This window comes from Cydia strobilella, chromosome 6 (assembly GCF_947568885.1).
Source record: "Cydia strobilella chromosome 6, ilCydStro3.1, whole genome shotgun sequence".
In the NCBI taxonomy this organism is placed as follows: domain Eukaryota; kingdom Metazoa; phylum Arthropoda; class Insecta; order Lepidoptera; family Tortricidae; genus Cydia; species Cydia strobilella.
Window position 1 is genome coordinate 8,993,511 of NC_086046.1, and position 25,410 is coordinate 9,018,920.

General features: G+C 39.4%; 1 protein-coding gene across 1 annotated transcript in view; it reads right to left on the reverse strand.

The window, feature by feature from the left end:
- The window catches only part of LOC134742400 (G-protein coupled receptor dmsr-1-like), a 51,108-nt gene that overhangs the window by 18,805 nt on the left and 6,893 nt on the right, over positions 1-25,410 (reverse strand). The window contains exon 2 of the mRNA XM_063675535.1: positions 7,912-8,777. Within this exon, the coding sequence (XP_063531605.1) occupies positions 7,912-8,673 (762 nt within the window). The 5' untranslated portion in view covers positions 8,674-8,777. The remainder of the gene's footprint in view (positions 1-7,911; positions 8,778-25,410) is intronic.

Here is a 25,410-nt window from a genome sequence, read left to right on the forward strand (position 1 = left end):
GCAGTACCTAGTGGATCTAAGGTTTGGTGCAACATAGGCACACGCTGTTTTAGTCACCCGACTCGTCTTGATGAGCACTTAGGAGAGCAGTACCCATAATGGAGCTGATGCTGAACCCTGGCAGTACCTAGCGGAACTAAGGTTTGGTGCAACATAGGCACACGCTGTTTTAGTCACCCGACTCGTCTTGATGAGCACTTAGGAGAGCAGTACCCATGATAGAGCTGATGCTGAAACCTGGCAGTACCTAGTGGATCTAAGGTTTGGTGCAACATAGGCACACGCTGTTTTAGTCACCCGACTCGTCTTGATGAGCACTTAGGAGAGCAGTACCCATGATGTAGCTGATGCTGAACCCTGGCAGTACCTAGTGGATCTAAGGTTTAGTGCAACATAGGTACACGCTGTTTAGGTCGTCCGACTCGTCTTGATGAGCACTTAGGAGAGCAGTACCCATGATAGAGCTGATGCTGAACCCTGACAGTACCTAGTGGATCTAAGGTTTGGTGTAACATAGGCACACGCTGTTTTAGTCAACCGACTCGGCTTGATGAGCACTTAGGAGAGCACCACATAGATCCACTAGGTAGTGCCAGGGTTCAGCATCAGCTCTATCATGGGTACTGCTCTCCTAAGTGCTCATCAAGACGAATCGGATGACTAAAACAGCGTGTGCCTATGATGCACCAAACCTTAGTTCCGCTAGGTACTGCCAGGGTTCAGCATCAGCTCCATTATGGGTACTGCTCTCCTAAGTGCTCATCAAGACGAGTCGGGTGACTAAAACAGCGTGTGCCTATGTTGCACCAAACCTTAGATCCACTAGGTACTGCCAGGGTTCAGCATCAGCTCTATCATGGGTACCGCTCTCCTAAGTGCTCATCAAGACGAGTCGGGTGACCAAAACAGCGTGTGCCTATGTTGCACCAAACCTTAGTTCCGCTAGGTACTGCCAGGGTTCAGCATCAGCTCCATTATGGGTACTGCTCTCCTAAGTGCTCATCAAGACGAGTCGGGTGACTAAAACAGCGTGTGCCTATGTTGCACCAAACCTTAGATCCACTAGGTACTGCCAGGGTTCAGCATCAGCTCTATCATGGGTACTGCTCTCCTAAGTGCTCATCAAGACGAGTCGGATGACTAAAACAGCGTGTGCCTACGTTGCACGAAACCTTAGATCCACTAGGTACTGCCAGGGTTCAGCATCAGCTCTATCATGGGTACTGCTCTCCTAAGTGCTCATCAAGACGAGTCGGATGACTAAAACAGCGTGTGCCTATGTTGCACCAATCCTTAGATCCATTAGGTACTGCCAGGGTTCAGCATCAGCTCTATCATGGGTACTGCTCTCCTAAGTGCTCATCAAGACGAGTCGGATGACTAAAACAGCGTGTGCCTATGTTGCACCAAACCTTAGATCCACTAGGTAGTGCCAGGGTTCAGCATCAGCTCTATCATGGGTACTGCTCTCCTAAGTGCTCATCAAGACGAGTCGGATGACCAAAACAGCGTGTGCCTATGTTGCACCAAACTTTAGTTCCGCTAGGTACTGCCAGGGTTCAGCATCAGCTCCATTATGGGTACTGCTCTCCTAAGTGCTCATCAAGACGAGTCGGGTGACTAAAACAGCGTGTGCCTATGTTGCACCAAACCTTAGATCCACTAGGTACTGCCAGGGTTCAGCATCAGCTCTATCATGGGTACTGCTCTCCTAAGTGCTCATCAAGACGAGTCGGGTGACTAAAACAGCGTGTGCCTATGTTGCACCAAACCTTAGATCCACTAGGTACTGCCAGGGTTCAGCATCAGCTCTATCATGGGTACCGCTCTCCTAAGTGCTCATCAAGACGAGTCGGGTGACTAAGACAGCGTGTGCCTATGTTGCACCAAACCTTAGATCCACTAGGTACTGCCAGGGTTCAGCATCAGCTCTATCATGGGTACTGCTCTCCTAAGTGCTCATCAAGACGAGTCGGATGACTAAAACAGCGTGTGCCTACGTTGCACTAAACCCTAGATCCACTAGGTACTGCCAGGGTTCAGCATCAGCTCTATCATGGGTACTGCTCTCCTAAGTGCTCATCAAGACGAGTCGGATGACTAAAACAGCGTGTGCCTATGTTGCACCAAACCTTAGATCCATTAGGTACTGCAAGGGTTCAGCATCAGCTCTATCATGGGTACTGCTCTCCTAAGTGCTCATCAAGACGAGTCGGATGACTAAAACAGCGTGTGCCTATGTTGCACCAAACCTTAGATCCATTAGGTACTGCCAGGGTTCAGCATCAGCTCTATCATGGGTATGGCTCTCCGAAGTGCTCATCAAGACGAGTCGGATGACTAAAACAGCGTGTGCCTATGTTGCACCAAACCTTAGATCCATTAGCTGCTGCCAGGGTTCAGCATCAGCTCTATCATGGGTACGGCTCTCCGAAGTGCTCATCAAGACGAGTCGGATGACTAAAACAGCGTGTGCCTATGTTGCACCAAACCTTAGATCCATTAGCTGCTGCCAGGGTTCAGCATCAGCTCTATCATGGGTACGGCTCTCCGAAGTGCTCATCAAGACGATTTAAATGACCAAAACCGCGTATGTCTGTGTTGCACCAAACCAGAATTCTACTAGGTAGTAGGTAGGTACTGCTACTACTGCCAGAGTTCAGTCAGGGTCATTTTGCTGTCTCATTTTAAAATATCACGAATGTAATTTTATTAGACGTTAATGCAATTGAGAGTAATTCTAATTAATTTTTTGAAACTTTAATGGCCATTGAAGTTAATCCGAATTAAAGTTAATCCGAATTAATTTCAATGGCCATTAACGTCTCAAAAATTTAATCCGAATTAACTTTAATGCAATTGGTTAATGGCGGAACTAATGGTTAATAAAATTGATCAATGGTTAATTAAAATTAACAATTACGGCCAACACTGGGTATAGGTATGTGTGCGGGTATGGTGTGGGATGGGTAAGGGTATGAGTATTGTACGAGTTATAGTTTGGTATGGCCATGAGTATTGTATGAGTACGAGTACCTACAGTGTGGGATGGGTATGAGCTTTGAGAAAAGTGGTAGCTGGCGTACAAGAAGTAGTACCCGAAAACAAGGACTGCCTAGAAAAAGAGATGAGATCCTATCAAAACATTACATGTAAAAGATGCAAGTCTCGCAACGCAATTCTTCAACTACAAAAAAGTTTTGAGATTTAATGTGAAACCAAGTCGGTATTTTAGTCAATGCCAGGGGGTGTTAAAACAATGTTTTTACAGAACTGTTAAAACATTTTTTAGTTTAAAAATAATTTTAATCGAATTGCCGTTTAGTAGAAATAGGCAAAAATATCTAGTAGTAAAACGGCATGTAGTAGTGTTTTTTACGAAAAAACTATAAGTCACAGGAAAAAAAATAGTTCCGACTATAACTAATAGTTTGAAATTGATTACCTATTTTATTTATCAACCAACTACTCGAAAAATACAATAGTTTAATAGTAAGGTAACGATTCTAAAAATGTAGTACTTAGTTTACAAGTTAACTATTAATGGCATTATTTATATTTATTAATTTATTAAAGAGATAAAAAAACTATTAACGCACTATTAATTAATATATTTTTCTTATAATTATCGACCTCCACTAACTGCATAATCTACTCATACTCAAAGGACAAAATAGCTGCAAAGCAGTCTTTGCAGTCAAAAGACAAACAAATACGAGTATAGCGCCATCGGCGCGCCTCTGGCCTGTCTTATTATATTCTTTGAACCTCGTTGCCGTGCCGCGAGTCAAAATTCACGTACGATCGCAGTGAGCGGAGTGCGGGGTGAAGCGGGTACATTTGCCCAGACGCTCAAGGCCAAATCAGCGAGAATCGTCTTAATGTACATCCCACGATTTTAACAGATTCACATACTACATTAAAACAAGTGCAAAATTACTTGGTAAGCACTCAAAGTATTATTTATATCTTTGACTCGTTTTCTCTGGAGTAGATATTGCTGCCTATTTATTAAAAAAACGTCCGAGCAAGGTGGCAAAGCAAAATAGGCTTTGTAATGTTTGTAATTTTTCTAAATAAAATACTTAGTGTAAGGTTATTGGTTTTATTCTCATCGATAAATATGATATTATCCGAGAGGTTCCAGGGATAATTGGGGCATTTTCTATGAAAAGGGACCTTATTGTCGATGACGCTTACGCCGCACAGCGTCGCGCGGCATTGTATTTATATCGGAGCATCATACAATGAGGTCCCTTTTTATAGAAAATACCACAATTTATCGATAAATGTTGGGAATGCGTGCGTACAGCACTATTCGTTTCGCTATGTTGTCACTCACGTTAATTGCTTGACTCAATTTTGACGTTTGTCGCGTGTCCTATTGTGCGTGTGTGTCACTACTGTCACTAGACGTATGCATAATTGATTCCATTGGCTAGTAAGAAGGTCCCGTCTCTTAAAACGTAGTGGTTATATTCTCTTAGAATGTAATCTTCATATTCTGACAGTTCATACAGATTTCAGATTCTTCAAACTGGAAGGGTACGATGACAGAGGTGTGAATTTTGCGACATTTGGTATTTAGGTCATAATTGTATGGAGATGAATAGATTTCAGTTTCAGTTCAGTTCAACGTACCTCTCTCACATTGTCATCTTTTTGTAATTTGGATAGTAAATCTAGCATAATGTGGAATTTCAATTTTTCTAAAATCCACCAATTTCAATCCAACTATAAAGACATTTGTATGTAAGTAAATAGTGTATTTAAGTCTGTTAATTGGGTTAAGTTCTTGGTCTGAGTCGAATAACAAATGAGGATAGAAGTACCTCGTATCTTAGACTATCAGACAATTGAATCAAGTTTGTGTGAGACAGTGGCGTGTCTACTCTAATGGTGAAAAATAAGTGCTTTACTAATATGGTACATAAAAAAGGTATGTAGAGTTTTAGAGGTATGGCAGTGTGTCCGGCCAAATTGGAATATAATGATTAATTTATGTTTTTTTTGTATAGTTTAAAATAATGTCTACATTTTTTTAAATTACCTGCTACCTTTTTATGTACTATGTATCAACCCTTGTGACAGAACTTCATTTATGAACCTACTAACAACGAGTAGGTATATACCTAATCAATAATATAATGATATGGCGACCAAGGTCAGTATTACGGAAACCTTGGATGATACCAGCGATCTGTTTTCGTTACTATATTGAAATAAAGGCCGTATTTTTTTTAAAGTGGTCATTTTCTAAAATAGTAAGTATCGCTACTATATTCTATTATGTTGTCCCAGAAACTGTGATGAGAGAGACGGTTTAGCGCTACAAATTGCTTTTATGTCTATTTTTGACAACATTGAAGATAGAACAATGTGATCATGAAACTGTCTCAAAACGGATAAATGATATGTCTAAAGGGAGATGACAAATAGGTGCCTAGTTAGTTAGTTAGTTAGTTTTGCTGAGCATTTTCCGCAACTCGACATCCAATGTGCCTATTTTGCGTGAAACGAGATAGCGCTACTCTAACCACCCCAGCTCCTCCACGAAGCCTAGCAAGGTCTTCAGGTTGCTAGTTGCTTCCTTTAGTGTGCATGGATTCCCTAGGTATTTGCTCCTATATACTTCTACCTGTTTACAGTCTAGGAGAATATGTTTTGTTGTTTCTTCTTCTGCCATGCACGCTCTGCACATGGGGCTGTCCGTTTTACCCATAATATGTAGGTGTTTGTTTAGTGTGTTATGTCCTGTTGTTAATCCTACTATTTTACGTAGTTGGCTTCTTGGTGCGGTTGGTTGGTGGTCAAATAGGTGCCTAGCACAGTATGTTCGTAATAATATATGTATAATGGAATTTATCAGTTTTTAAATAACGGCGGATTATGGACGGTAAATATCTATCAATTGATTAGGCCAAATCTGTCGGCGGGAAATTTTGTACATAAGCGTGTTCTTGACCGACCGAGCGCGAAGCGCGAGCAATGTGTCTACGTTTTGAGGTTGCTCCGAAAATTGTTAGCTGCTCCGGCTCTACTGATGCGATTGCAATGTTATTTATGTACCCTTGTAAGGGATCTTTCAGTATTAAGTATTGAAGTGCTATAATAATTATAATTTTTAGAAAATACTTCGACGTGTCGAAGCCTAACCAACGGCCATGATGATCAGTACCAATTGAGACTCCATGTGTGCTATTATTTTATAATCAGTTTTTGTTTAAAAATAGATTAGATTTTTAGGTGCTTTTTAGGGGATTTTTTATTGCAAACCTCGGCAGTTTTTTTACGCATAAATCGTTTTGATTGAGTAGGTCGTAAAAGATACCTAAATCAACAATTACTACAATTTTAAAAATACAATTTCATCCCTTGTACCTATGCGTATGAAACCGGATAGGTACCAAAATTTCTATGAGGTAAACACTCAACTTTTCATTATGAATAAGAGGCAAGCAAAATAGGTACCCACTCGTGTTTTTACAAACCATGATTATAGTTAAGCTAGTAGTCTTGAGGTAACTCTCACGAACTTTCCATGCTGAAACCTGTAACTCCTTAACACGTTTAAGTATACCTAAATACCTATATCTACACTCTGTATCGCCTCGCTACTGAACTCTTACTCCAGCTAATAAAATTTTGAGCTAAATTCACTTGCATAGTAAGGTCGTAATTCAGTTGAGTACAGCGGCTTAAGACAAATTGTATTGAGATTTATTTACAATTATAATTAACTTGAAACGGGATTTTTTGCAAATAGGGTTCTTAAATGTAAATACTCGTAATTTCATAAAATGTAACATGTATTCTTGATAAGATAAATAACAATATGACTTGATCATCTTCTCAATCAAACCTAGGTTTATGATCATTATGCAAATCCAAAGCGCCTAATATGTTTCAGTTTTACTGTAATAGTTTTATAAACAATTATGTATACACGATATGTATACAATAACCTAACTCAACAATAACCTAATTCGATCTACAGTCCGAGTGCGCTGAAATTTAATTAGGTAAATAAAGTTGTTTAAGTACGAGTAGGAATGTGCTCCTGCTGAGCTTCAAAACGGCCGTGAGTCATAGTCAAACACAAGCTCATGGCAATAAGCTTTTCTGTATGAAATCATTTGATATAAACCAAGTTCTTAGGTAAAAAGAAAACACCGTGAAGAAACTTGGTCCCAAAAACACCATTCAGGTTGGATTTGAAAGTTGGAAGTAAGGTGCTTTCGAAAAATATAGAATAGAATGAGATTTTATTCGTAAGCACAAACAAACAAGACATTACATAATACAAAAGAAAACATAAAATAAGATTAAAGTGCCACGAAATGGCCTCATCTCAGCATGTTGCTGGTGACTTCCAGCGCTGATCTTCCGATGAGACCATCAGGTGAGAAGAATCACGAATCATATAGTGACTGCGACATATTTTTGATACGGATACAGAGCGAATTCCGAGGTATTTTAAGATTAACAAACTATTCCGAATCCTACTTTTAAAGCCAGGCTTTAAAATATTTCACTTTACCCGTTCTTTGGCAGAAGCTGCATGTAATAAAAAAAGACGGAACTCACTTTTCGTGGAATTTAATTAATGCTCCTGGTTTATTTAGTTATGAGATGGTTAGCGGTTGGTTTATAAAGCATGTCAGATGAGTTAATAATAAATAAAGCTGTCTACACCACATATATTTATTTATGTAGCTGTCAATTTTGACAGATAGTTTACTTAAAGGGGCCCACTGACTATCAGTCTGCCAGACGATATCGGCCTGTCAGTTGTTCATAACTTTTTTGTTCTAACTGACAGGCCGATATCGTCCGGCGGACTGATAGTCAGTGGGCCCCTTAAAACAAAGTTTGGTTTGAGATGTTTACAAGAAATAATTAGGTACGTACCTCATTTGGTCCCACGGTTGAACGTTTCAAAAGTATCTGCCTTCTTCTTTCCGTGATAGTCAATTTTGAAATTAGACACAAACTTAGAATTGATAACGCTATACTAGGTACGAGTTTTAATATTACACTGTATATCCACATAACAGCTGTAACGAATTGTACGTTCTTAGACATTTCTAACACGTAAACGGTCCGATTTTCTGGCAGAGCCAAGTCCTCTGCGAACTCGGTATTGTTGTGTTGCGTCACTTCACTTGGCACTATATTCATTGCGAAATAAATAGGAAGACAAAGAAACGGGCAAATCACATACGCGCTCACTATAGCTGTAGTAGTGTTTTTCTTGCTACACCAAGTCCGGTTCTTTTGAGGGTAAGCGATAGCGACATACCTCCACACTGCAAGCGTCACTGTTAACCAGATCGATATTGTGTGGAAAGTCTGACTGAAGATGGAATGGAAGTAGACAAAAACGGCCCACGTGTAAGTATTCTGATTGATTTGGGGGCCAATTTTGATATTCATGTGTATCACGTAGGGTATGTATTCGAGCATAACCAAGAGATCTGCGACAGCGAGGCCGGTGAGGATGGAGTTAGTGGTACTGGTCATCTCACGGCGGCTGAGTACTGCAATGTTGATAGAGTTCGTGGCTGATCCGACAACGCAGATGACTAAAGCAATGTAGCCGTGTAACCGGCTATAAGCCTTGTTGAAGTTTGTGGCGCCTGGCACACAGAATGCGTCTGTGACGTTCGCCATGTTGGATGTCCGGTTGCCAGCCGTCACGCCTTGTCATCGAGGGTGCGACGATGAAAGCATTTCGGTCCATGCGATACCTTCTTTCGCTAGACGTGTCATCACATCTGAAACCAAAAATTACACTGTTAATTGATAAATGAAACAAAAACTATGAACCAGTAATATATATCACAATAAAACTTGGTAGGTAATTATGTGAATTATTAAAGATACGATTTTAAAATTATATTTGTCGGCTTAGTGCCGTTGTCAGGGTCTTTGGGTTGCTCAAGATCCGACATGTGGACGTGTAAGACGACTATTTTAGCAGCAGTAAGTAAAACAATGGAACACTTTTAATATGCGGTATATTGATCAAAACAAATTACACATTAATCACTTTCGATAATTAACAACAACAATAATTTACTAGGAATATTCTAAGTCAATCACTAGAGGCACAACGATCCGTCGGAGGTCCGCAACAGAATGCCGGCGCGGGCGCAGTGGACCGGTTTTTATGCCTTCCCACTGCTTGTTGCCCCACCGCTCCGAAGTTCCGTTAGGTGGCGCCATCTGGTCTGAAGCGCACCTTGGCCTCAATTTAGTCAATAGAACGTCTTATTTCATTTTGCCGACACGGCCTTCCTGACTTTCGCACGTCCTCGGGCGCCTAATCTGTAAACATTTACCATAAATTTCACTTAAATCTTAATCATAATAAAATTCATCATCACTTTGACTACAAATCAATTCATCAGACTTATGTCACTCCAACGGATTTCGTCCTGCACTTGTTACAGCTCTGCGCCTCTATCTGGGGGCCGACACTCATATAGAGTGAGGCAAGCCAGAAGATTGCAGCCAGTCAACAAATATGCAGCTCACTCTCACACAAAATACTGCAGTCTCACATTCGGCTAGTCCCAGGGACTACCGGAATGTCTTCCATCTCATTATGCACCTCAACATCTACTACCATCGGACTATTCTCATTAGTTTCGCTTTCACTTGCCGACACGGTCTCATCCTCCGCAAAAATATCATCACACATAACCTCTGCCACTTCAGTCAGCCCTGCTCGCCCTTTAGGTACCTCTCGCAAGCTTTCATGGGGGTATTTATAGGTCCTACTTGAGCCATCAATGTTTTGCAGTTCATAGCGGTCATTTTCCAAAACTCTAGTAATTTTAAAAGGCCCTTTAAACTTTCGATCTAGCTTAGTCTGGTTACGTTCGCAACACTTCAAGAACACAAAATCACCTTCACTAAATGGTTTTACCTGAGCTTTGCCCCTGTCAAATCTTTCTTTATCGGAATTAGCTAAAGAAAGAATATTATCAGCCGCGAGTTGCCTGTCTTCCTCCAAAGTATTCCTATTATTATCGTTAGCGTCTACATCGTGTATTATCTTTGCAATACCTAATGGTTGGCTCTTAATACCGAGCATGAGCTCGATGGGCGTAAAACCCGTTACGCGGCATCTTGATGTATTTAAAACTAACTGAATTTCTTCAAGTTCATCCCTCCAGACACTATCATCATTATTTTCCACTATTGTTAAAAGATTTTTAAGAGTCTGCATAACTCTTTCTACCTGTCCATTTGCTCGACTAGCTCCGGTCGCAATGATGTGTAAATCTATGTGATTTTCGATGCAAAAGGCCCTAAACTCATTACTGACAAAGCAGCGCCCTTGATCTACAATGACTCGTTTTGGGGGTCCAAATAAACTTACGGCATATTCTAAAGTGTGAACTGCATTGGTGGAATCTAAATGTAGTGTGTGACGCAACAAAACGTATTTGGTAAATGCATCAATAGTCACGAAAACGTACTCTTTTCTTTGACTTTTACCGCTAAGTTTACCACTAATATCGATATGCACGGTATGCCAAGGAATAGACACTTTAGGGATTGGATGTAATTGAATTTGTTGCGCTCCAGAAGTTCCTTTACATGTTTTACATATTAGACAAGAGTCAACAAATCTTTTTACCGCCTTAGCCATTCCCTGAAACCAGTAACAGTCATACAGCTTATCCAATGTCTTTTCGTAACCAAGATGTTTGAGTTCTACGTGAATATGACTAATGAGTGACCAAACCAAGGAACGGGGTACCACGGGCAACCACGAACTACGTTTATTGCGCTGGATTTTCCTATACAATACTCCTTTCCTAACATCATAAGACTGTGCTACGTGTTGGGGAAGGTCACCGTTACTCCATTTCGAAACTATGTCAGAAATTTCGCTGTCACGTTGCTGCTCTACAGCTAGCCATCCATATTGCAACTCAACATTTTGGACAATTTTGTGTTTTAAGTCAGTATCGCAAGAGGAGGAGGTAGGGAGAGGATTTCTTGACAAGAAATCAGCATGTGACATGTGTCGACCTTCTCTATACTCTATGTCAAAATCATAACATTGTAAGATTGCCCACCACCTGTGGACACGTGGCGTCAGGTCTCGTTTTGAACTAGAGCTTTTCAGTGCATTACAGTCTGTACGTACTGTAAATCGACGCCCATACAAATAATGTCTGAAATTCTCTATAGCCCGAACTACAGCAAGGGTCTCGAGCTCATACGAATGGTAACGCGATTCGGCTTCAGTGGTACGGCGGCTAAAATAGGCCACCACGTGAGGGACTTTATTATGCCGCTGTATCAGGACTGCACCATAGCCAAGAGAGCTAGCATCCGTATGAAGCTCTATATCCTTATTGGGGTCGAAAATGGCCAATACAGGCTCCGAAGTCAAAATCTCTATAACTTTTTTGAAAACATCAGTATGCTGGTCTGTCCAATTGATTGTTCCCTTTTGTTGGACTAGCGGATATAAAGGTGCCATTAGTTGCGAAAATTTCGGTATGAATTGCCTAAAATAGGAAGCCAAACCGATAAATTGTCGAACTTGAGTAGCTGTACGAGGATGAGGGCTGTCTACTAAGGCCTGCACTTTATTCGGGTTAGGTCTGATTTCTCCCGATTGGATGACATAACCGAGGTAAGTAATTCGTGTCTTTAAAAAGCTACATTTTTTCATATTCAAAGAGAAACCAGCCTCAGTAAGAGCATTGAGAACACGATTTAATCTTTCCATCCCTTCAGCAATAGTTTGAGATGGTATTAAGACATCATCCATATAAATTTGTGCAAAATCGCAACCTTTGAGGGCTTTTTGAATACATCTTTGAAAAACGGAAGGCGCATTTCTGAGACCGAATGGCATGGCAACATATTCAAATTGTCCATCAGGGGTAACGAATGATGTTCGTTCTATGGATTCTTGTTCAATAGGGATACAGTGAAAACCAGAGGTCATGTCAAGTGAGGTGAAATAATTTGCACCATGTAACCGATCGATTTGGTCAGCTATTCTAGGAAGTGGGTAATTATCAGCACGAGTATTGGAATTTAATTCCCTATAATCGACTACCATACGATCACTACCATCTTTTTTCTTTACTAAAAGAATGGGGCTAGCAAAAGGCGAATTGCTTTCACGTATTATGCCTGCTTCCATTAGTTCAGATATTTTACTCCTAACAACCTGTCTTTCAGCAGCCGAAAGTCTGTATGGCCGTCTTTGTACGGTTTTGTTTTCATCTATCAATTCAATTTTCATAAAGCCAGTGTTCACTCTATTAGTGGGCACACCGTCGACAAAACTATCAGAAAATTTTGTTATCAATTCTAAAAGAGCAATTTGATCTGACCCAGTAACGTCAGTATCAATCTTCGACAAATCAACTTTTGGAAGTACATTACAGACTTGAGCAAATTTTGATTTAAATATTGTGAGCCCTGACTCGTCATCTATTTCAACACGTACCCCCATTTTAAGAATATCACGACCTATTAATACAGGTTCTACTAGGCTACTATCACTAACGACGTACAGCAATATCTCTAATGTCAACTGTTGCACGTTAACAACACAACGCAATTGCTCGTTACATATAACACCCTCACCTACGCCCTTCAAAAGAACTGTTTCGTGAAATGGTGTTCCTTTGATTTGTTGCGCAACGCTTCGTTTAACCATTGAAATTTCAGAACCGGAATCAAAAATAAAATGACAGTTAGTACCTGCTATATTCAGCTCACCAGTTACCGCTTCCTTGGAACATAGGTTAACTTCCTTGATCGTCACATTATCTTTCTTTCCTTTGATGGCTTGGCAGGTGGATGACAGGTGTCCAGGCTTGCCGCAGGTAAAACAGGTAACAGGGCGTTTTTCTTCCGGTCGAGAGGAGGGCTGCTTTGGAATCTGCGAACTGGTAGGTCGATTCAGATGACAGTTCACTATTTTGTGGCCAACTTCACCACATCGGTGACACGTGCCGCTAAAAGTGCGAGAATCAAAATACCGTGTTCGTTTATTATCGGTGCGTTGTTCGAAATCATCATGTTTCCTTTTTAGAAGAGATACACCTCGCAACACTCGGCACAAATGAGATTTTGCAGTGATAACGTGGGCATTTAGTTCGCGTCGAATATTCGGGTCAGTATTTGATAGAACCGATATGGCAAAGCCAGTAATCACATTCTCAGGTAAATCAAGATTAGGAATCTTTTCAATTAATTGCCATAGTCGTACAGCAGCATCAGCAGCAGTTTCTTTGTTATTTATTTGGAATTTAATAATACTATCAAAGTAGTCCTGCATAAGCATTGGCTTAGCAAATTTGGATAATAACAATTCCTTTATACTGTTCCACGTGATACAATCAGTTTTAAGTTTTGTTAAGCAAGAAGCTGCACGACCACGCAATGCATGTGTTAAAGCCAATAATAAATCGGTACCTTCAAGCTTCCTTTGTTTTATTATCACCTCATTTATGTTGCACCATCCTTCAATATCAGCGTCAGCATCCTCCGGGTCAAAACGAATGAGCTTCAGTGGCGGCCCAGGCGCCGAATTAGGTGTCACTTGAGATTGTAAACCACTTGCCATATTACGCAATACTCGCATAAAAATGTCAGCGTCATTATTGTTTGCACTCGCGGATGGTTTGTCTTGCATACTGCCACATTTGCTTTTGTCGTCACTGGGTTCTTTTGTCACTTCTGATGTCGGCTTAGTGCCGTTGTCAGGGTCTTTGGGTTGCTCAAGATCCGACATGTGGACGTGTAAGACGACTATTTTAGCAGCAGTAAGTAAAACAATGGAACACTTTTAATATGCGGTATATTGATCAAAACAAATTACACATTAATCACTTTCGATAATTAACAACAACAATAATTTACTAGGAATATTCTAAGTCAATCACTAGAGGCACAACGATCCGTCGGAGGTCCGCAACAGAATGCCGGCGCGGGCGCAGTGGACCGGTTTTTATGCCTTCCCACTGCTTGTTGCCCCACCGCTCCGAAGTTCCGTTAGGTGGCGCCATCTGGTCTGAAGCGCACCTTGGCCTCAATTTAGTCAATAGAACGTCTTATTTCATTTTGCCGACATATTCGTAAGTAAATGGTAGTTACCTACGCGTATAATTAGAAGTCGAGTACCATTAGCCTTTATAAAAATTAATTCATATCGCTAAACTGGATCAAACTCAAACAAATTAATCAAACGGGTTCTCATTTGCTGCGTGGGCTACGTTTTACGAAATGGCAAATATTTTGGTGAGTTGATAAGTCTCGGAATAACGCCAAGGTTGCATGCTGTCATATAGGTCACACCGGTCACACGTGTGCAAATATATCGTAATTTTTTTCTATTAATATGGTAAACAATACGCATGCGACCTGTTACTGAAACTTTTCTATACGATGATCATCAGAGGATGAAAACAAAAAGACTTGTTGTTAATTTTTGACCGTCTAGGTACTTAGTTTCTTTACTTGCTTGAGGCTCTGGTGATAGTGCTGCACACGACAAGCCATGACTGTAGAACCTATTTTAGAAATTATTTACTCAAGTTCCTGTAATATAAATACTTACACTGCTGTAATATTGCACACTACTATGTGTATGTGTAGGTAGGGTATATTTAGGACTGTCATAAACTTTCGGACTCGTTATAAACTTTCGGAAGGGCCTCTCTAACGTTGTTCAAACTCTTGCTGCAAACGATTGTTGCCGTTTCAAAAACAAGAGAGTTGACTAAAAAGTAACTTGATGGGTTTTCGGCGCTCCCGTCTGAGTCTGACTGTGCCTTTTAGTTGAAAAGTTACCGAGTACTTAATACCCACGAATAACTTTTTAAGTCTCGTACTCGTATGTTAGTGTAAGGGCATCACAGACAAATTAAAAAACTGTCAGTGTCTAATGTGAGCAACATCGTATCTACGTGTGGGTGCCTACATTTAGATCAATTTATTATCATTACGTTTTGCTAATGTATTTTACCTATAGATTGAGGCTGAGACCACATGGTGAGCTTCGCCTTTGAGCAATTAGGGACATATTGCGATCAATTTTAATAAATGTGCCAATTAAACACATGTAAATGGATTCGCGGGAATTCGGTGGATGCGAGCGGCACAGGATCGGTCGGAGCGGCGAGCCTTGGGGGAGGCCTATGTCCAACAGTGGACGTCTATCGGCTGACATGATGATGATGATGATGAAATGGATTTGTGTTAACCTTTTTTGATTTCTTCTAAATTTTGGAATATTTATAAATTCAAATTCAAATTTAAATCACTAAGGTCATTTTTGCAAAATGAAGTCGAGCGGACCAGCTACAATATGGCATTAAAGTCTCATTATTTAAGTTTTTGTGGGTTGACACATTATTATCAGCATCCATTTACACTTACATCAAAGCGATTTCAGGTGCTCAAATATCAGTTGCCCGAAGGGAGGTTCTTTGTCCCATTGCAAAGAAAAGTTTTCTGCAATATTCGAAGCAGACACTTGTCGCAGTTGTCGCTAACAATAGGGTATTCTGTATTTTTTAGGGTTCCATACCCAAAGGGTAAAAACGGGACCCTATTACTAAGACTCCGCTGTCCGTCTATCCGTCTGTCCGTCTGTCTGTCACCAGGCACATCTCATGAACCGTGATAGCTAGACGGTTGAGATTTTCACACATGATTCACACATTTTCAAATTTCAAGAGCGATTACGACACTGCAAAATGTGCCGCACGCGCCGCTGCACCGCCCGCGCACCCCCCGCGCGAGCGACCGCCTCCTGTCTCCTCCAAGTCACGTCAGCGTGCTTATGCTGACGTCGCCGGTCAGTCTGTCGCAGCTAACCGGGTCAACGCGCCTTCTAAGGCGTGTAAATCACGGGCTCCCCTTTTAGAGAAGTCCTCCCGCACCAATGTGGATAAGGAGGGATTCACACTAGTGGAAAGGAAGAGAAAGGCACGCAGGTCGCCCCGTAAGACTCTGTGTGGCACTGCGGAGCCGGTTAATTCCGGTCTACGAATTGCAACACCGAGTAAGGCGCTCTACGTGTCTCGACTGCATTACTCCGCCGGAGCCGACGAGGTGGTGGAGTACATCCGCAAGAAGACTGGCTATACGCTGAGGGTGCACCAGCTACAGTCGCGTCACTATGTGCACTTCAGTTCATTTGTGGTGCGCGTGCCGCGGCCGCTGCAGGACACCATCGCTAGCGCGGACTTCTGGCCGAAGGGTGTGGTGTTTCGGCGGTTCCGGGGCAACTTGCCGAATTCTACACCAAGCCAGACGACGCAACGGAGCCACGCTGTTATGTCGTCGCCCAAATCTTAAATACTTAAATTTTTGTGTTTTCTCGTAGGGCATTGTATCTTTGTATTTTTATGTGTTTTGTAGTTCGCAGTGCCTTGGTAGTAATACTGTAATGCTGTGTAACTAATTTGAATAATAATAAAAAAAAAAAAATGATGTATTGCTGTTGCCGCTATAACAACAAATACTAAAAAGTACGGAACCCTCGGTGCGCGAGTCTGACTCGCACTTGGCCGGTTTTTTTTAATGAATGGTACCGTTTGTTTTGAGGATCAAATGTTTGTATGGGACCCATTGTCTTAAAGAAATACAAAAGTCACAAATGATAAACCCAAACCCGCACTTTACTGACGAAACGCTTCATACAAAATGTCATTACATCGTGACGTCAGCATATAACGTCGCTATCGCTTAGAAGAGTTAGAAGCCGTGGAAAACAAGGAAATTGCGATTTTGTCGGTGAAATATTGCGTTTATGTATATTGTTGCCATAATTATTTACAACGACGGGACTTAATCGCGTAAAATAAGTTTTAAATTTACCTCCGACGTTTCGAGGACGGCGTTGTCCCCGTGGTCTCGGAGAAGACTCCAAAAAAGTACGGTGACCCTCGGTGCGCGAGTCCGACTCGCACTTGGCCGGTTTTTTTAAAAACTGAAAGAGCTCAAGGAGCGTCCCAGTGCTAGGCGAAGTCTCCCCTCTTTAACGTTTTTAATGATATAGCTTTCAACACTTCTAACATTGGTAATTTATTTCTAACAGAGAAATTCAATCAGTACGGTTTTCAGTACCTATCTGTTAAGGCTACGTTTCTAATATACAAATTGATTTGGTAACAATCAATTCCATATGCAAATTGCCTAATAGTCCCGTGCGTAATAGCTGTCGTTTCGCCTCCATTTCATTGCATTGAATTGGATTGTTTTTTTTTTGTTTTTTTTCATGTTTATTTTGGAAAATAAGGTTAATTAAAGCTTGACCAGGAATATATGATCAAGCGCCATGTTGCGGAATTTCACTGGAACTAATTTTTTCATACTATACTGAACTGTCACCCTATACATGCACAACAACAGCGCCCTATTGACAATGATCATATATTACTGGTCAGGCAATACCTAATTACGTTCAGAGTACATTTATTGATTATCAGAAATTTGTTTTGTTCCTTGCAACTTGAAAGTGTTAAGTATGCTGTGTGTGCTGTTTAAATTAATGTAATTTAGAGCTAAATATTCCCATGCTGAGCGCTCTCATGGTGCCAAACACATATATAGGTACATACAGACTTGCCGGTCAATTCGAACAACGTGATAATTACTAGATACGAGAACAACACGAGATCTAATAGATACGTTATAGTTTAGTTCTTAACTAGTTATCTTTTGCAGTTCGATTCGAGAAACCTATTGTCATTTCACGCTACAATTATTGTGACGTTTTGGGATATCCATTACATATCCATAATCTTAAAGAGATCATTCAAGAGGACATTCGGAATCGCGGAAATGTCAAATTTGACATGACTTTCTTAAATATCTCGTTATCGTTTCTGTTTCATATCTAGGTGATATCTAGTAATTGGCCCGTTGTTCGTCGATTGCCTCTGACTTCAGAACTGAAAATACTAAGATATTTCTAATTTTAATGATAACTCCTGCCCAGCGGCAGGAAGTTGCTAGGGATTGAGACAGGTGGTACGCTATCGTTTCGGAGGCTAAGATTCTCGTTGGATGACAGCCAAAATAGTTAGCTAGTTTGTTAGTAATATGAAATGTTATTACTAAAATCATTCTTATCAAACTATAATCATCTTATCAATATATATAAATCCGTTCAACAAAATCGTCTGACTGTTAGGTACCTATTTCCTTAACTCATGTCATAAAGACCATGTGTATTCTCTTAAGGTCGGAAAGGTACAGGTAAGACAGGCTCTCAAGACTCCATTAAATAATCCTTACTTTGGATTTACAGCCGGCTGTTAACGTGGGAAGAGTAAATTTAAAACAGCACCGCATAGTGACTATTAAAATCAAACGCATTTTATAGAGTTCCTAGGAGTTCATGTAATACGAAAACATATTAAATATGTACAAAGTTTTAAAAGGAATCCAATAAACGCAATGAACTGAAAGAACACTGTTTCATATAAGAAATTAGCAGCCTGATTCTGATTTTTATTTCTTGTTTGGAACTGTTATGGACATGATCTTTTAGATGTCAAAATTGTAATTTAACTTTTTAAAGCTGACAGATCAAATCCATAACAGTTTTAGAACACAGAATTTAAAATCAGAATCGGTTGCTAGGACAATTATTTGGAATATGTGTACTCGTAAATGACAACTTGTTATTAATTAATGATAATAAAATAAAATTCATATATTTAGGGTTCCGCTATGTTTTTATAAAATAAAAAAAGGACCTGGCGCAAAAGTCATTTAGTGTTAATTGGTATTAACATGTAGGAGCAAAATTCATTAAAACCATTATCATTTTCGTTATCGTTTTCAACCCAATATCGCGATAATGAGTTCGTTTAGTTTTACACAATAAATGTGTCCCGACTTTCATTGTATCCTATGGACCACTAGGAATAAAATAATTGGTTTGATTAGATAAGTGATTTATGGCATTAATGTTAATCCTTATCAATGATATAAGTTAGGCTAATCTTTTTTATTGAACGGTTAAAATAGAAAACTAATTTTGGTCAAAAACGTTCCGGAAAACGGGCATCTTTCCTGTGGACAATATAAAAGTTAACAACACTGCTTTTTAACCAGTCGTTTATTTTTACAGTAGTTAATTTGATTACAGGTGTATGTCAGTCGCTTTTTCCCCCAAGTTTCACGATAGTCACACTAATTCGATAGGTCACGTTCATTAGGTAGCTTCAGATGCCCGAAGGGCAAACCGCTCAGAAATAGGCGGTCGGAGGCCGTCCAGGCGTCGACTCAGGGTAAGAAGGAAATGTTCATTCAAACATTTTGTCCAAAAATTATGAAAAATCATTGTTGTTATGTAAGAATGATAAGTATAATTTTTGAATTTTTTAAACACACGCCTTTGCGTCCTATTACGCCCCTTAATTATTAAAAGACTTTGCAGAATGATACCTAAATTACTTACCTAATGCTCTTTAACACTGAAATTAGGAGGAAAAACTGTATTTGACGGCTTTATGCCTGGTGATGACAAGAACCCATTTTGTTTACCCACTGCAAGGTATTTAGAAAAAATATAATGCAAAGCTTTTAGAGATCACACGATCTGAAATGTTTATAGTGGCGGTCTTCTTCTAGCTTTTCAAAGTTGTTGATGAAGGCGACGGGTCAATATTTATTGAAAGTTTCCAAGCAAATTTCATCAACATTTTCAGATGGAACTCATCAAGCCTCGAAATCAATTTAGAGTGGAATGAAAGAGTTGATTATATTGTATTTTGGAGGGCGTTCAGGTTTCAGTTTAGACAATTTTTTTAAAATAGGTACAACGCGTTAAAAATATTTGTATTAGTATCCGCGGTAATATAGTGCGGATTAAATAAAACTAAATCAGACTAATAAAAAAGAGATATGTTATAATCTTTTGTTTTATTATCAAACGTTAATGTAGGACAGGAATTCGTATGATTTTACAATAGGGAGAAAACAATAATTGTTCTCTCACAATTATTGTGCGTTACCTATACTTCAATAGGTCCCTATTATTGCAATACAAAGACCTGGAATTTATAAATACCTCGCACCCAACATTATAGGCGAGACAAAAGCTCACCGTCTCCGCTGGTTCGGCCACGTTTTGAGAATGGAGGAGAATCGCGGCGTTAAAAGGGCGTACCTGGGACGCCAGGTGGGGCGGAGGCCGGTCGGACGTCCCAGGTATCGCTGGGGCGATGCTGTTGGAGTAGATTTGAGCGCTCTCCATGCCGATAACTGGCGGGAGATGGCACAGGATCGAGACGACTGGCGTATACTCGTGTCGGAGGCCAAGACTCATTTTGGGTCGCTGCGCCATTAAGTAAGTAAGTAAGTAAGTATCACGACCTGCCTCTTGGTCTCAACTTACATATACGCAAATGGGGTGTGGGACAAACAAAGCTAATGCTTGAACTTTACAATAGGTACACCTCAGATCGCATATGTAATTAGAGCAAACGTGTACGTGGGCGAGGCAGTCAACATGTTCGCACTCCACTCCACGGATTATATTCAGAAAGTAACTCGGCAAAATAGAATTAAGAAAGCTGCTTGTCTCTTCTTTCAACATATAAATTCGTATGAAAGTTGGAAATGCGTTATGTATCTGTTAATAAGAATTGATGAAGTTATATATAATTTTACCTACTGTACGTTTTTTTTTAATTCCGTTAATTTTGGGGTAAGTACATTTAAGGAAATTAATAGAATAGTTAATTTTCAAAAAATTGTTTCTTTTTTCTAAAAAGTAATTAAATGCTGCATATAACGTGGTTGTAACACGGGAATTATATTTAATTCGATCAAACAGTTAAAAACTATGACATATCAATATAATTTCAAACATCGATCGTCCGAGTTACTTAGTTCTTGCGTTTAGTAACAAATGTATAAAACTCATACTAAACACTTATCTATATGTAAACAGGCCTTAAGGCAAGTTGTACTCTTAAGGCTATTATAATAAAGGGCTATTTATTCTTTCAACGAATTTCATATTTTCGACACAGGCTTAGTACTTATAATCTAATACTTGTTACATGCCCGTAGGGCCTTATCAGATAAAAGTAAATTATCGATTAACTCCAAAATGGAGTTTACTAGAATACCATAAAGAAATAATAATAATAATAGAAGAACAGTCTTTGAGAAAGTTACTTATTTTAAGCTCAGGAACACACCCTTGAAATTAACCGAGTAAAAAAAAACGATGTATAAATAAAAAAGCGAACATTCATTATTTGATAACATTTACACATACAATTCAATGACAATTACCTATAATATATCTATAATATTTATATTTCACTTTAAAGATTATTTATTTGGTATCTGTTTCTTGACCTAACTATTAGGTCTGCTACGAGTAGGTATTTTTTGGTAATAGGTAAGTAAGTAGGTACTATCCGTTTAGGGAACGGATTGCGATTTGAAAAAAAAAGGGACTTTAATACCTACCTAAAATCTAAGTAGGTAAATCTAAGTAAAACATTTCTGTAAGTTATCTACGTATTTATCTGTAGGTATCAAGTATATTTTTCTTCTGATTGATGACTTGTTCAAACTTTCGAAGCCTTGTGAGAATTTTGAAACATTTCCTTTTCTTTTATTCAAAGCTGTAAAAGTAAGTTACTAACAAGTTTCCTCCTATATACATAAGGTTTTGGCAAAGATAAAGATAAATGCTGAAATAATAAAATACAGCGGAGTGAAATTGTTATGTCTAATTTGAAATCGTCCTATTAGGATCGGTGTTCAGATTTTACAATTTGAATCTTGTTATAATACAACCATGACACGACTTTCAGCAGTGCGTCTCACGCGCACCAATAAGTACGAGCGAGAAGCCTAATGACACGGCTTGCAGTGGATTTAGCGCACCAATCAGCGTCATATCAATATCAAAACCCTAACACCCAGGTAGCAAAATGACGTAAAATGACGTCAGCGACGTCATAATGACGTCATTATTACGTCATTATGACGTCGCTGACGTCATTTGACGTCATTTTGCTACCTGGGCAGATTCTAAAATCAAAATAGCGCTCCAGGACAATTAACAAACATATATCTTTAAGCGCGCGATTGTTTTATGCGGTAAACGGAATGTAGGAAAAATGACAATGTGCTTACCGCTGCGTTAACCGCTTAAAACAATGTATGATTTTTTTTAGGTAGGTACATAGATATATTTTATTTATTTATCACAAACTAAACTTAAAAGCTAAATCTAAAAATAATAATACTAATCTTAAAATAAAATACTAAAAAATGGTCGTTAGATTATCTGATTTAAAATCGCTGCGTTTATCTTATAAAACTAGGTACCTACCGCGCGCTTTATAGTACCAATGTTTACAAAGTTTACAAATATACTCAATACTAAACACGTAAGCTATTCGTAAATTAGTAGGACAAAAATTTAAATTAGGATATTAAGGGCCAGTTGCATTAGCGGACTGATCAACGTCACTCAGCTGTGAGCTATGAAACTTCCCATACAATAAAATTTTGCGAATGCTTTAACGGTGACATACGGTTTGGTGCAATAGACCCTGTGTCGGTTGCACCAAACCGTCACCGTTCCATATTTCATTGCTGATTAACGTTGATCAGTCTGCTAATTGTGCTTTGTGCAACTGGTTCTATGTCTATTAAACGTGAACTACTGTTACAGTTTTGATACAGATATTTGAGAAATGTCACAGAGTATAACTTTCGGTTCAATTACCAAACTTATGTGCACTATTAATTTCAATGCGAAAGATGTACGCATTGAAATTAATAGTGCACAATTTATTAGGTTCAAAGGAGTAACGTGCTAAACTCTAAACATAATCTTTGACGTCGACTTATATACGTATCTACTTGTATACCACACGGGAGTTCCTATGGACTTTATGGCACAGTGCAAAATTTTGCAGAACATACAGACGGTTACGAGGGTTGCCAAGTCATATTTACTAATAAACTTATGTTGGTTTGATATGTATGTACATAATATAAATAATTTTAATACAAAGTACTTATTTGAAACGACTATTTCTGACCATAACTATACCTAATAGTCTTCTTTAATGCCAGCGCGAGCCGATTGTAGCGAAAAGCGTATAGCGGGTTGCTGGGAATAAATGTGTTAAAGTAAGTTTCAACGTGACAATAATCAAGAAGGCGCAGATATTAGGCAGGAGGGCTATGATGCTTTGTCACCATTTCATTTATAATTGTATAAGTGAAAAGACGGCATATCTGATAAGTGATATAATTGGATATAAAGTCGCGAGGATAACGTATAAGTGACAAATGATAGCGATGAGGTTTTGAAAAATCAATTTTAAAGTCGATAACTTAAGGTGTATTTTAAAGAATAGATTGTTAAATCACATTCTACCACTTATCTATGTACAAATGACATAGACAGTTATAAATTATCCATGGTTTGAGCTTTTGAAAAATCAATTCTAAACAAGTTTAATTAAAGTGTATTTTAATGAATATTTGGCTAAATGACGTCCTATCACTTATCCATGTACATGTGATATTGATAGTTAAAAATTATCCATGGTGTAAGCTTTTGAAAAATAAACTCTAATTGAGTTTATTTAAGGCGTTTATTAAAGTAAAACTTTTATACCGTCGCCTCAAATTTAACCGTCTTTAGCATGTCGCATTACAGCAGTAGTAAAATTCTATTTTAATCATATATATGTAAAAATGTTCTTTTAAAATGGAAATATGCAATGTAAGAATTTTGTGGTACGGTTTGAAATTGTGTTACGATTACGACCCTATCGAATTCATTGTTTACCGATGTCCCCGAAGGCGCCTGTAAAAACTAGGCCTACCCATTGGAGTGCCGGCTTTCGCCTGCCCTTTAGCCCCTTTCGTTTCGACGCCCTGTCTGAGGCCTAGCGCTCCGGCTCCGACCAAGTCCCCGCTGCCGCCGCTAGATGCGACGGTGCACCGTGCACACATCGAGAGTGTATCGACTCTGCAGTATCGTGCCAGACGTTAATTGTGAATTGTTTAGTTATACATAATTATATACTGTGGTTTGTGTTTGTTATTTGATATAAGTTTCTCATTTACTATGTTACTATTTCATGGTGTTAGATGCAATGAGTTCTCTGTCTGAGTCGTCGTGCCCCTTACTGTCTTGACTCGTCGCGAGTGTTCACGTCCCGAGGTCTTAAGTCGCATATTACTCGTTAACACAAAGATGTTCCCCGCCTCATGCCTCCGCAACTCGCCGGCGAGGCCTCTGTTCGCTTTAATATCACACCACCATCACCAGCTCCAGCTTCACAAACATATAGCTGTAGCCTGGACCAACTTGTTTCATTAAGGGTCAGTGCGAGATTTTCGCCACATTCCAAAAGGGGCGAGGAGTATCGCCGCTAGTAACTGATGTAGTATCATTGATAATTGCATTACAATTAATGGATTGAACGAATGGTTCGCCCTCCTATCTTTTTCCTACAGAGCCCTACGAACGCCTGTATCAGAAGAAGCAGAATTTCTTACCGCCATGCCATTTTAAATGCGTCTATCTTTCTCAAACATGCATGAATTAGGTATTTTATTTAGTAACTAGCTTTTCCATGTGACTCTGATCCTATTAGCAGATGCTTTTAGGGGTAAACGCTATCCTATATGTTAATCTTATGAATGATACTTTTTGTTCCGCCATGTAAACAGTAATCTTCATGTAAGAGTCCCGGGCAAGCTCGGCCGAATTTCACCTTCCCATACAAACGGAGTTTCGTTCTCATTTTAAAACTACGTGTTGGATTTTAATGAAACCTTGCATATACGATAACATGAGGTATATCTAGGTCTGTAATTAGTTTATATAGCTCTCGTAAACGTAAACGAAATAGAGCAAAAACAAGTTTTCTATAAAAACTTATATTCGCTGTATTTTTTTTACTATGGTATCTGAAGCTACATAAACTAATTATAGCCGGGCTAGCACATGTTTGGCGCGAGAGTATTTCGTCACGACATAGACTACCCGACCCCCTTTAATTCATACAGAAGGACGGGTAGTCTATCTCGCGGCGAGATACTGTCGCGTCAATCATTAGGTAAGGGAAATTAGCTAAAATTACGGCATAATTAATGGAAGACTTTTTTAAATTGGGATATGTACGTTATGGACCGAGGTTATTTTTCATCAACCCTCCCCATCCCTCCCCCCTCTGCGTCACCCCCCCCCCCCCCCCACCCCCCCGCAATGGGCCTGAAACCCGGGTTTTCTCAATTTTTAAGGAAACCGTTCAAGATACAGAAAAAGTGTGTAGGAACGAAGTGATCCTTAATAAATTTTCTATTAATCTCTTATACACACTACAGTGCTATCACTTATAGTTT